This window comes from Mastigoproctus giganteus, chromosome 6 (genome assembly GCF_048544385.1).
Source record: "Mastigoproctus giganteus isolate SK-2022 chromosome 6, ASM4854438v1, whole genome shotgun sequence".
In the NCBI taxonomy this organism is placed as follows: Eukaryota; Metazoa; Arthropoda; class Arachnida; order Uropygi; family Thelyphonidae; genus Mastigoproctus; species Mastigoproctus giganteus.
In genome coordinates this window covers 187,492,030-187,505,393 of record NC_143580.1, presented here as the reverse complement: position 1 = coordinate 187,505,393, position 13,364 = coordinate 187,492,030, and the positions used below count along the sequence as shown (strand labels likewise).

The 13,364-nt window shown below is 36.0% G+C and overlaps 1 protein-coding gene across 1 annotated transcript in view; it reads right to left on the bottom strand.

Annotated features, from left to right (window-relative positions):
• Positions 1-1,730: 1,730 nt before the first annotated feature.
• Positions 1,731-13,364, bottom strand: part of LOC150084816 (protein arginine methyltransferase NDUFAF7, mitochondrial-like) — a 115,782-nt gene continuing 104,148 nt past the window's right edge. The window contains exons 9-10 of the mRNA XM_090375564.1: positions 8,008-8,075; positions 1,731-2,311 (exon numbers count right to left, since the gene is read on the bottom strand). Coding sequence (XP_090231690.1) covers positions 2,144-2,311; positions 8,008-8,075 — 236 coding nt within the window. The 3' untranslated portion in view covers positions 1,731-2,143. The remainder of the gene's footprint in view (positions 2,312-8,007; positions 8,076-13,364) is intronic.

Genomic DNA, 13,364 nt, shown 5'->3' with positions numbered 1-13,364 from the left:
TGCACTGGGCAGAATTCGAGCATGAAAGGCGAAGTATCTGGATATTGAAATGGTAATTTTAGAATGGCTAATGATGATGTATGCAAAAAAAATTCCCATTGATGGTAACCTTTTTAAAGCTAAGGCTGAATAATTTGCACATTGAATGGATATTGAAGAATATAAAAGTTCAGATGGATGGTTCCATCTGAACTCTTATATTCTTCGATATTCTTCAGTTTCTCAGCCGCTTGATCAAGGCATAATCCAGTTCTTTAAGAAAAACTACTGAAGGATGCTATTAAATAAAATTGTTCAATGTCATGAAAGAAAAATTCAATGCAAAATTGACACCCTGCAGGCAATGTATTCATGTGTTTAAGCATGGAATGAAGCTGATGAAAAATTGATTGCCAACTGCTTCAAACATGCAATGTGTGAAATTTCGCATGCTTCTTCCTCTATTAATTTAATACTGTAGTACATATTATAAATAAGATTATACTACGTTGCATTAGAATTACATTAAATTATATTCAGGCTTTTATTTCTTTTGTTGAGGATTTTATGAATGATCAATATAACATCCTTCTGATATAATGATCATTTTTCTCATTCCCCTGGAGGGTTGTTATATAGAGCTTCAACTGTACAATATTATACAAAATTTATATACATAGTATTTCAATTAAAAAGCACTGTGTCCAGACAAAAAAAGTTCAGACTTCATCACTTGACCTTTTTTTTTTGCCATATTTGGGCTGAAAATTTGAATTTGATGTTAAAATTGTACCGAGTGTTTAGATTTCACAATTTTTAATTTAAGTTTTGCCTAATCGACTGCTTTTTTTCCCAATAAGTAAGGTGGTCTAGTCTAAAGATTATCAATGTACTTCTGAAACCAACAAATTGATTTTATCTAAAGAAACCAAAATTATAATAATACAATTGCAGTATGAGGAGTTGTGATTCAACTGTAATTGTATGCCAGGCACAACTAAACATGCGTACTGAACAAATAACAAAGAATAGAACTGTCATGTTTCTTTTCTTCCCTAAATAAATTTGGTTTACATTCATTTCAAGAGTATGCCAATGATGGTTTCAGACTATACTGATTACAGGAAACAACATTCCCACTGAGAAAAAAGCAGCAACAATTAAGCAAATTTTAACATGAAATTGAAAAATTTCTGCCCAAATATGAAAAAATAGGTTCAGAAAACAAAACCCAGTGATTTATAATTGATAGGCCTTGTATAAGTATTAAAAAAAATTTGGAAAAAAACCATAACACAATAAACAGCCGTATTACGTAAAATTATGTAACACAACCGTAGCCATAAAAATTACATATTTTTTACTTGTGAAAAAAAAAAAAAAAAAAAACCTACAATTAACTCAGAATATTATATTTGGCATTAAATATTTTTATTAAAATAAAAGTAATGTATTACAAAAAAATATGTGCACAAAAATAATGAATAGTAGCCAAAGAAGCTCAATATTCATTTTAAATAATAAAGAAAACTGTTGGTAGCTCAATATAAATTAAGACAAAATAAATCTAATCTCTTTTATTAGTTTAGTTCAATATATTTAATGATTGGATTTAAATTTATAATTTGTTTTTAGTTATTTTTATTAACAATTTAAGTTTATAAAAAAAATGTCAAAAATTAAACTTTCAACACTGAATACTAACTCTGTATAAAAACTAAAATATCTTTGAAGAGAAAAACTCATTCAAGGAAGTTCATAATTTTATTAATCTAAAAGTCACTGTTTTTAAATGAAGTCATTTAACATGTTTAGAAATTATGCTTTGAATAATCTTTATTTTATTAAAAAGAATGAATTTTAAAGAATGTATGAGACTTATTAAACAACTGATAATACTTTTTTCATTTTAAAAAATAATTGATACCGTAAACAGAAATTGTACATTTCAAATAACACTAACATTTACATTATAACACAAAAATGAATAAGTGACAGGATTAACATTCATATAAAGCATATTAGAAAAGTTAAACCTGTCATGCAACTATACAAACAATATTCTACACATTAACATAAGGCCAACAGCCCTTTATGGCCTTTTCATGTGACTACTTCATGGCACTGATCTACACAGAGGAGGTATTTTATGCAATTCATTCATTCATTTAAAAAACCCCATTGGTGGGTTTCTGTCAAGCATATCCTTCATATCCTGAGGAAAAAGGCCAAGGAACTTAAAATTTTCTCCCATTTTGTTTGGGTTAACTAGGATATCATATCCTGCTTCCAATTCTTTTCGTTGATCAGGGCTACAAGATTTCAGCAGATTCTGTGAAAAAGGGGGTAAAAATAAAAACTCTTAAAAGTATGTTGCTCAACACTTAATAATGTAAATTCATTAACTGCACTAAACCCTAAACCAAAAGTTGGTATTAAGCTGGATGCTGCAGTCAACAGATAATTAACCAGTCTTGAATTATACCAAAGGACTGGCTTGGGATAGGTTGTTCAAAATTTGAGGCAGATAAGGCTATGAGGCATCAGTGCCTTGTAAACTGCATGTAGTATATGGTCAGTTTGCCTGCAAGAAACCATGAAATTTCATCAAAAGCAGCCAAATAAGCGAGTGAGTGAGAGACAGCTGAATACAGACCTTTATCACCATAGTTTGGAATGACTGCAGTTGTAGCCACTATACTAGCTATAAGGGCATGCAAAAGAGTAGAGAAAATTTAGCAATCGCTTGGCTTTGAAGATATGATAAAAAGATGTAAATGTGGTAAATATTCTGAAGCATAGGAAGAATAAATAAATACATATAATAAATATAAGAATAAATATTATAAATATAAGGCTCTGAGAGGGGGTTAGTAAAATGAATTAAGGTAGAATTTTCAATGTCATACAAAATTCCAAAACTAAGGGCCATAAATTCAAATTACTGGGAAGGGATTTAGACTAGATTGTAGGAAGTTTTAGCCAGTGAGTTGTTGATTACTGGAACAGGTTGCCTCCACAAGTAGATGAGGCTGACAGTTTGAAGAAATTCAAGGTTCAACTAGATAGTTACCTACACGAAGAGTGAAGTGCATAATTTGTATTTTCTTATCTACTTTTTTTTCTTTTTTTTTTGGCCAGTGCAGCAAAAGCCTGTCGCTTCTTTGCAATATATAACTAATACCAATACTAAGAACTGGTTTGTACAAAAACGAGTCTGTGAAAGTGGTAAAAGCTGGTCACCTTTTTATATTCTTTAATTTGTGCATTTTGAGTTTTATCTTCATTTTGATATTTTATTTGCATGTCAGAATTTGAATTTCTCATTTTGCAAGTGTAAATATTTTACCTTATTATTTTTCATTATTTTGAAAAATAAAGAAACCCTCTTTTATCCAATTTTTAACCTCATCTTCATGTGGTGCACTTTGTCAGGAATGAAATCTGTACAGCAGATCCAAGATTAATACAAGAACTAAAAAAAGAAAAGAAAAAACATTGTGGGTTGTAGTGAAGAAAGAAGGTGCACCATCCTAATCAAAAAGTCATGGGCCATCCAGAATTACACATCTATGAAAGACCAGACTGTCCTGGGAAAATCTTGCTACATTTCTCAGTCAAAAGTGGAGAGGATTTATTATAGATATGATTTTTTTGAATGTGAAATATTTAAGGTTTGGTAGCAAAATAACAAGAAGTATTTGAAGGATATACATATCATACACAAAGAAAACAGATGTAACAGTAATAACGAAAGATTAGAGAGGAAAAATGGTCAGATGAAAAGATGATTATAAATTTGAGGTAGCGGTGACAGAGAAGAGCTAAATGAAGGATTTCAGTATTAACAACAAAACAACATATGAAGGGAACATAAAACTAGCAGAATAGATAGAAAGAAAACAGATATAATGGTATGGTAATCAAGAAAGCTAAGAAAGACAGAAAGGGATAAATAATGATTGGGTAGTATTGATAACATGTTGTTGCTGCTATGGGAGTTTCTGGTGAAAGGGCTACTGAGGCCATATTGTTGATAAGAACAGAAGAACCAAATGAGGAGTTTTGATATTAGCAACAAAGATGCAGATAAAACTATAGATAGATAGAACATAAAACTAACTGGAAAAAAAAATTAAAATGTTCTGCTTATATTCCAGCACAACTGCACAGTTTAGCAGAGTTTACAACTAGTTATTTAACAGGAATATTATTATTAATCACATTTGTAAATCAAGCAGGCTCAAACCTATGGTCAACTCAAATGCATGTGCTACTGCACTTCTGCACTAACAACTTAGTTATATTAGGACTTCAGAGAATAAATGAAGGAATGGAGAAAGCGAATACAAATATACTCAAATATCAGTTAGCTGTTATTACTCGTTTATATGTCCATTCTATATGGATATAAAAATAAAATCTCTCTCTCTCTCTCAAGAGGGCGTATATTTACATTTCAATAAATGTAAATATATATATATATATATATATATATATATATATATATATATACACAGATGATGGAAAAACAATAGAAACTACTGCCAAAAGTAAGTCTGTACAGTGTTTGTTGGGCAACTGAGTGCAGCCAAGATGGCACTGGTAACACCATAACATGCAATCCACAAGGTTTGGAATAATTTTACAGGCCGCCACCATTTGACCACAAGAAAATTTGCCAATTCAAGCGGATTGGATGATGGAAGAAACATATGTCACAGGGGTGGCTCCAGAAACTCCCACAAATGTACGATGGGTTCAATCAGGTGTGATGGGAATACCCTGTCAGTGGACAACATTGTCCTGATAAACTTTAAACTATTGTTTGAAAATACAGGCCACGTGAGGTGTAACATTATCATTATCATCATCATCATGGTAGAAATGCTGCAACATGGTATGCAAGTGACTGAATGATTGCTTAGGATGGCTATGTTAGTTTGCACCAGCAAGATGGCCACATGAGGTAAATGTGTCCCACACCATATGGAATTAATGGTGGAACCTTTGGCTGTTGCTACATGTGTACACCTCTTTTAGTCGTGAAAAAGTTTAAGGCTGATTCACAGATCATATCACATTTTTACGCCGCTAAGCAGTCTATGTCTTATGCTGCTGGCTATACTGGATGTGCAGGAGGACATCGGCAAGTATTATAAGCAGTCTGGGCACAACAACTGAGTCATGTATCCACTCTTATGCAACTCTTTTCTGACTGTTTCCACAGAGACAGGTTGTCCACAACTGATACTGAATTCTGACTTGGTCTGCTACTGCTGGTTTTCACAATCTGAAATAGTGACTAGATATTCCTGCTTCCAAGTGTGCACTGTCGGTCCTGATAAACTTTAAACTATTGTTTGATGCCATCCTGGAATGTGCCAAGCCCCTATGTCCACCTGCCCGACGTCGAACGCAACCATGGATATCAGATGAGTGCCTCGACCTCGTGGACAAACGGAAACAGGCAAAGTTGGTCGACTTTGAACGGTACCGGCAGCTAAACCGAGAAGTCCGACAAAGAATGACAGCAGAAAGAGAAGCATACTGGAACCAAGTGGCAGACGATCTTGAAGTGGCGGCATCCAAAAACGAGTACCGCACTCTCTACCGCACCCTCAGATGTCTGAGTGGAAAGACTAAATTGACTAGTGACAACATCAAGAATGCTGATGGGACCTTCGTGCGATCACCATCCGAACGCCTGCAACGGTGGAGTGAATTCTTCAAAGCTCTGTATAATCACGACCCACCTCAGGGACCGCCAGCAACAGCACTCTCGATCGACCCCCCTGAGGTCTCCATGGTCGATGTTGAGCCTACAGTAGAAGAAGTGAAAGCAGCCATACAATCCCTGAAGAATGGCAAGGCACCAGGAGTGGACCAAGTCACCACAGAAGCGATCAAAGCCGGGGGAGATGTACTGCTTCGCCGACTACACTCACTCCTCAAAACCATCTGGTGCACTGAACAAATTCCGTTAACATGGAGGAAAGCCATTATCATACCAATCCACAAGAAAGGTGATAACCGGGACTGCAAGAACTACCGTGGCATCAGCCTCCTTTCCATCATTGGAAAGGTCTTTATGAAGATTATCCAGTCAAGACTGCAAAAACATCGCGAGCAAACCAGTCGAGAAGAACTGGCAGGATTTAGACCCGGGCGAGGATGCTGTGATCAAATCTTTGCCATTCGTCAGCTGATGGAGGAGAGGATCCGGTGTGGACAGCGAACCGTCATTGTTTTCATTGACTTTAAGTCTGCTTTCGACTGTGTCCACCGGCCTGCCTTATGGAAACTACTAGAGGTTGAACATGTACCTCGAAAAGTCATCACACTCCTCCAAACTGCATACAACGGTTTAACCAGCCAGGTGCGCATCCAGAACGATTTATCTGAGGAATTTACCATCCAAACTGGAGTCCGCCAAGGGGATGTAGCCTCCCCGTTGCTTTTCAACATCGTGGTCGACGCCATTATGAGGCAAGCATTCAGAAACAGACAGGGCATACAATATGACAAGGATCACTATGTGACTGACCTGATGTTTGCTGATGATAGTGCTATCCTTGCCGGTAACGACGCTGAAGCCACGGAAATCCTCTACGACATTGCCCGGCCATACGGTTTGAAGATCAATGCTGGTAAGACAAAGGCCCTGACAACAGATGGGTCGCAAGCCACCATCTATCTCGAAGGCGTCCAGATCGAGCAAGTGCAGGACTTTAAATACCTTGGGTCGCTGGTCCAGGAGAAGAAAGTTGCATCCACCATGGAAATTCACAGCAGAATTGGACAGGCGGCCACTGCGTTCGCCTCGCTCAAATGGTGTCTGTGGAAGAGGACCAACATTTCTACAAAGACTAAAATCCGACTCTTCGGGACTTTGATCCTGCCCATTCTTCTTTACGGATCGGAAACATGGATTTGTCTCAAGTTAGATTTGAACAAACTTGAGGTATTCTAAATGCGATGCCTGCGGCAGATCTTGGGCATCTCTCTTCGCGACCGCATCACTAATGATACCATCCGCGCCAGATGCCAACAGCAACCAACCATTGCCGACCAAATCCAGAAGCGAAGGCTCAGATGGTTTGGCCACGTATGTAGAATGGGCACGAACAGAATACCATCCACACTCCTTTGGAGACAACGACCCACCCAATGGAGCATCCAACGGACCGCGCCTAGGAAAACGTGGGCCAAGCAAGTGGAAGATGACTTGAAGATGTTGTTGTTGTTGTTGTTGGGTTTTTAGGAGCATTAGCAACTAAGGCCATATTGCTCCGGTGCGGTGGTCATTCCCTGACCTTTCCGCATGCTTCGTATTTGGTGGTGACGGGCTCGAACCCCGGTCTAATCAAGAAGCATGTACTACGCACTGCTGCTCCTTCCCACCTGGCTACGGAGGCGCCATGACTTGAAGAGCCGACGTCTCGACCTTAACCAGGCCAGGACTGAAGCCATGGATCGTAAGGTATGGAAGAACATCACAGAGCAAGTCCGAAACCCTGCGGCACCTACAGCAGCATACTGGTTGCGTGGCCAACCGCCTCCCCCAGCTGCCAGCTAAGGACCAAAGAAGAAGAAGAAGAACTGTCAGTCACTGTTACATTTCAATTATAATATCATCCAGACTTTCACCCATGCTAACAATACATCTGAAACAGTACCTTGTGGTGTTAATACATTCTGCAGTCTTTTTTATAAACGGTCCTGCCAATCATTTCCAATGTTTACACCCAATTCAAAAGTCATATAAGCCTGCTCATGCAGCCCTGTCATTGTGCAGTTTCCTTTAATATCCATGACTAGAAGGCTGCTTGGAAGTGATCTGGATATGACAATAATTGATCATTATGTGTAGCACCCTACTACTTTACATAAATGTAAGGCCGTGATAGCTAAGTGTTTCTGATTACCCTGTCAACTACCTGTAATTGAAGTAATTAAAAGCAGTGCATGTTAGCTCTATGTTATAAGCTTAATGATGCAGCTTTGTAAATAATAAACTTTTCTTACCTCAAATCTGGAGGAAATGGACATGTTCTTCAAGAAAGTCTCTTGTGTCATGGGCCCATAAGTTAATGCTATAATGAATGCAATATAACTGTTCTCAAAAAAAATTAAATATTCTAAGTTATCAGCTGAAATGCTACTAAATTTTGATATGTAAATTAAAAATACCAATACTGTTCTGAGATAATACCATATACAACTATAAAAAGCTAAGTCACTTTTCTGAATTTATTAATTAATCTATAATTATAAGATTATTCTTAATACCTATTTACATGGTTTTTTTTTACTCAGTACAGCATTACTAATAAACAACTGAAAAGCTAGGTCATCACATGATTGCTACACTGTTTTATTCTTTTAGAAGTCAATATGTTAGGGATGCTTTGGGAACATAGGGACACACAAAAAAAGTTATCTACCTTAATAATAAAAAACAACGTAGCCTAATATGGCTTTGCTGTAGGCACATGGTTTCCATTATATGGATCCCTGTTTTGTTTCTGTATTCCAGCAACAAATTCACATTTCATCACCAGTTATAATTCTTGAAAAAAACCCTTGCGGATCTGCACCATGTATGTGTAACTTTTCCTCACAAATCTGAGCCCTGTGCTGTTTCAGAAGAGGAATGAGTAATCTTGGCACCAGTGAGAAATGACCTTTGGCAGGGCCAAGTTCATGGAAGATAGTCAGAAGTAACCCCCTCAGAAATATTACATTCTCTGAGAATCACAGACACTAATTTGTCTAACCTGCATAATAGATTTTCAATTTTGTGGCACATTTCTGTAGTTTTCACTTCCATTTGTTGTCTCAATCAGGGATCATTTATGGATCTTCAACTTCATTTAAACTTCATAGACCAAAATTTTATCTGGTATTCAGGGGGGACAGAAATCCCTATATACAGGTCTCACACAATCATGAGAAACTTTTGGTCCATTCTTTTAATTTATCAAAAATATGACACTCAATTCAATGATTTCATGACATGGATATCATGAAATTGGAGCATCAAGCAATCATCGAATTTACTCTGGGTTAGCTACTTTAAATTTCTTCTGTTCTTCCATACTTCACTGTATTGAGCTGGACCTGTGTAAATAAGATTCAGATATTTATGAAAAAACTAGTTGTTTTCAGAAATGCCAAGCATATTTATAGTTAGGGTAGATAACTCATTGAATACCCTTCCTATGTTTACATCACTGAAAAATCGTTATGTCAACAAACTATAATAGTTTTTTTTTTTTTTTTTTTGATATTTTAGGATATAAAAACATGCATAAATTACATTCTGCTAACAGACAATACTTGAGCATACATGAAACCAATATAACATAAGCTACAGTAAAACTAAATTCTGGATTTAGCTGCATAGCCTGTAGAAGTTTTGTTCTTAAGTGCAAAGCTGTAATCAACACACTCTATGGATAAAGAGTATGCCTTCCACACACATCAAATTTAACTCAATTTCTACACTAATAATTTAAGTTATTAAACAATGCTAGCAAGAAATGTGTAGTCATCTGAATGACTTAGGCAAAGTCATTCAGAATGCATATGAGCACACACACACACACACACACACACACACACACACACACACACACACACACACACACACACACACACACACACACACACACACACACACACACACAGTAACCAGCTGCCATCAATTCCTAGTTATATCTGCAAATTCAAACTAACTCCATTCATTCTCTTTTCTTTAATTCTTTGGAATAATCATTCTTCTCTATTTTTTCTTGAAAATTACAATCTACAACCTTTGCCTTCACCTCATAGTGACATGGTGCTAGAATGCTTTGAGTTTCACTAACCTTTAATATTTGGGATTACCATTATAAAAAAAAAAATATCCAAAAAAAATTACAACCATTTTCTATTACCTTTTTGTTAAACAAATTTTTCTCCTAATCATGGAAGCACTCAATTTTGTCAATCTGTAATAACAACCAAGTGTTAGCTAATGTTTGCATTACATTAAATTTCAGACTCATTTTTTTTTTTATTTAATTAAAATTAATTTGAGGGAAATTAAAAATATTTTTAGTAACCTCAAGCCCTCTGAAAACCAGTTCAGTCTTATTATTTGTCACAAAAAACAAGCTCAGATTTCAGACAAGAACATGTTTTTAGCATTAGCATTTGTAGAGGCATATGATGCAAGAAAAAAAAAAAAAAACCCTTCCCATTTCACCCATTGGAAGTATTTACAGATATAACTCTGATACACTTTCTTAGCATAAGCACTTCACCAATATAGCCTTTTCTTTTTCTCTAAACATTACTTTTCCTCTAAGCAGCTGTCGGCTTTGTACAGATAGTTAATGCAAGAAGCTATTTGTTGCATTCTGACATTACTGTTTTATTTTTCTAAGTTCTTTCAATGATATTTGAATTATTTTATGTAATTCCAAGTAAGTTCATTGTTATTTTGATGTAACTTGGGAGGTGAGTTACATCTTTGCACGAAATTTTATGATTATTGTATTTTTGTTGTTTCTGATATTATTTCTTCTCAGTGACATCTGAGATTATTTTACTGTGAATGACTACTGATAAGTTCAGCTTTATGCTGATGTAACCTGGGAGACAATTCACACTTTTTTTTTTTTTTTTTATGAAATTTTAAGAGAAGCTGTACTGCAGCCTAATAAACAAAATTCACTACAACTATAATAATTTCTACCATATTAATAAGTAAGAAAATGGCACTACTTTAAGCACAGGGTTGCTGTGTTAACAACAACAAAACTATATTTTGAATATGCAACTGATAAAATGTTATACAATGCAGAAACAGAATGACATAACTGTCAACAAACTATAATATTTTTTTTTTTTTTTTTTTTTTGATATTTTAGGATATAAAAACATGCATAAATTACATTCTGCTAACAGACAATACTTGAGCATACATGAAACAAATATAACATAAGCTACAGTAAAACTAAATTCTGGATTTAGCTGCATAACCTGCAGAAGTTTTGTTCTTAAGTACAAAGCTGTAATCAACACACTATGGGTAAAGAGTATGCCTTCCACACACATCAAATTTAACTCAATTTCTACACTAATAATTTAAGTTATTAAACAATGCTAGCAAGAAATGTGTAGCCATCACAACAACACATAGGGTTCATTCAATCAGCTTGGAGATACAAATGGCTATCAACAATTTACATGAGATTACCCTTCTGGACATAAATATAGCTATATTTACAAATAAGACCATGAGCTTTATTAATATCTACTTCACAGCAAATAACTTAAGCTCTCTACATAAGAAACTAAGCTAACTACAAAAAAAAAAAAAAATTTTAAATTCACGAACTTAGAATGTACTAGTAAGGATATACTAAACAATAAAATCATCACGTTATTCAAAGGTTGTAATCTCTACCTAATGTTAAAACAGAGAATTCCAACTCTCATTACAATCTTATCAACAAAGTAATTTCCTTGTGCAAATAGTAGTCCCAGAAACTAAGAAGCCCACACAAACATACTCAAAAATCTTACTGAAGAGTGCCAAGAGGATATGACAAAACTTCCCACAATCTAATTTAAACCTCAAACCCTGTAATTTGAATTTATGACCCCTAGTTGTGGAATTCTTTAGAACAGTGAGAATTCCACCTCCATTCATTTTGTCTTTCCTCAATTTCAATTTATGTCCCCTCAAGTGAGTAATCTGAGCAAGAGGGAGAATCCCATTAGCACTGAGCTTTCTCAATCCAATAAAGGCATTATACACCTCAATTAGATCACCTTGCAGGTGCCTAGTCTCCAGAAGCTGCAATCTTCACAACTTTAGCCTTTTTTGGTATAACCAACCCTTTGTTCCACTCACCAACCTCGTTGCACTTTATGTACTTGTGCCGGCAGCTCTACATCTTTCCTAAAATGAGACCTCCAGATCTGTATACAGTACTCAAGGGGTGGTCTGACCATTGCCTTATACAAGGGGAAAATCACCCCCTTATCCCTGCTAGAAAAATTCCCGTATATCATTGACAAGACACCATGGGCTACCTTGAAGCCTTTTTTGCACTGCTCAGAAAATTCATATCTGACTGCACAATTACCCCCAGGTCTTTTTTCATACTCCACTACCCTGAGTGTAGTACCACCCAGTTGATGTTACTCTGAGGTTACTGCTACCCATATGCAGTACTTTACATTTGTCAATGTTAAACTTCAGTTGACCCCTCTTAGCCCATCTGCTCAACTTTTCCAGATCCTGTTGCAGTAGCATACTATCATTACTGTCATTAACAACCTTGCCAACCTTCATATCGTCTGCAAATGTAGACATTAACCCTGATATACCTTCATCAATATCATTGATAAATACCGAAAACAACAATGGGAATAACACTGAACTCTGGGGGACTCCACTAATAACATTAGTCCATGAAGAGCAGTGTCCATTGATAACCACTCTCTGTCTTCTCCCACTCAACCATCCTTTTATCTATTGTAGCAACTTGCCCTTAATACCACACTGTTTCAATTTGTACAGTAGTCTTTCATGTACCACAGTATCAAAAGCTTTTCTAAAATCCAAGTATATGATATCAAAATTGTTCTTTGCATCCAGTTCCTTTGTGACCACATCACAGTATCCAATCAAATTTGTCAGATAAGACTTCCCCTTAACAAATCCATGCTGTGTCTGAATTATAATTGCAGACTTGTCTAGATGATCCTGCATCACTTCCTTAATCGGTGACTCCATTATTTTTCCTGGAACAGAAGTTAGACTAACAGGTCTGTAATTACCCATGTCACCCTTTGATCCCCCTTTGTGAATTGGGGACACATTTGCACACCTCCAGTCCACGGGGATGTTTCCTGAGTCCAAGGAAGCTTTCATAAAATTATGGCTAAAGGTTTGCTTACTTCCTTTGCTGCTTCCTTTAATATAACTGGATAGATTCCATCCACCCCAGGCGCCTTTCTTATGTTTATCTTCAACAATTTCTCTTACACTTTACTCTCAGTTATTACAAGATTATCTAGCTTACTGCCAGAGTTTAATACACCTCTGACATTCCCCTCCCTGAATAACTCCTCATGTGTGAATGTAGATGGAAAATATTCATTTAGTTTGTTGGCTACCTGAGCAGGATCATCAACAGTTGAACCATCTATATGAAGTGGACCAATCTGATTCATGGTAGTTACATCTTTAGGTAAATCCCACATCAACACACTGTGATCACTGCCACCTAGTGGTTACTTTATCTGCAGATTCTTAATGCATGAAGAATCACTGCTGATAATTAGATCAAGAGAATTACTCCCCCTAGTTGTCTCTTGAACAT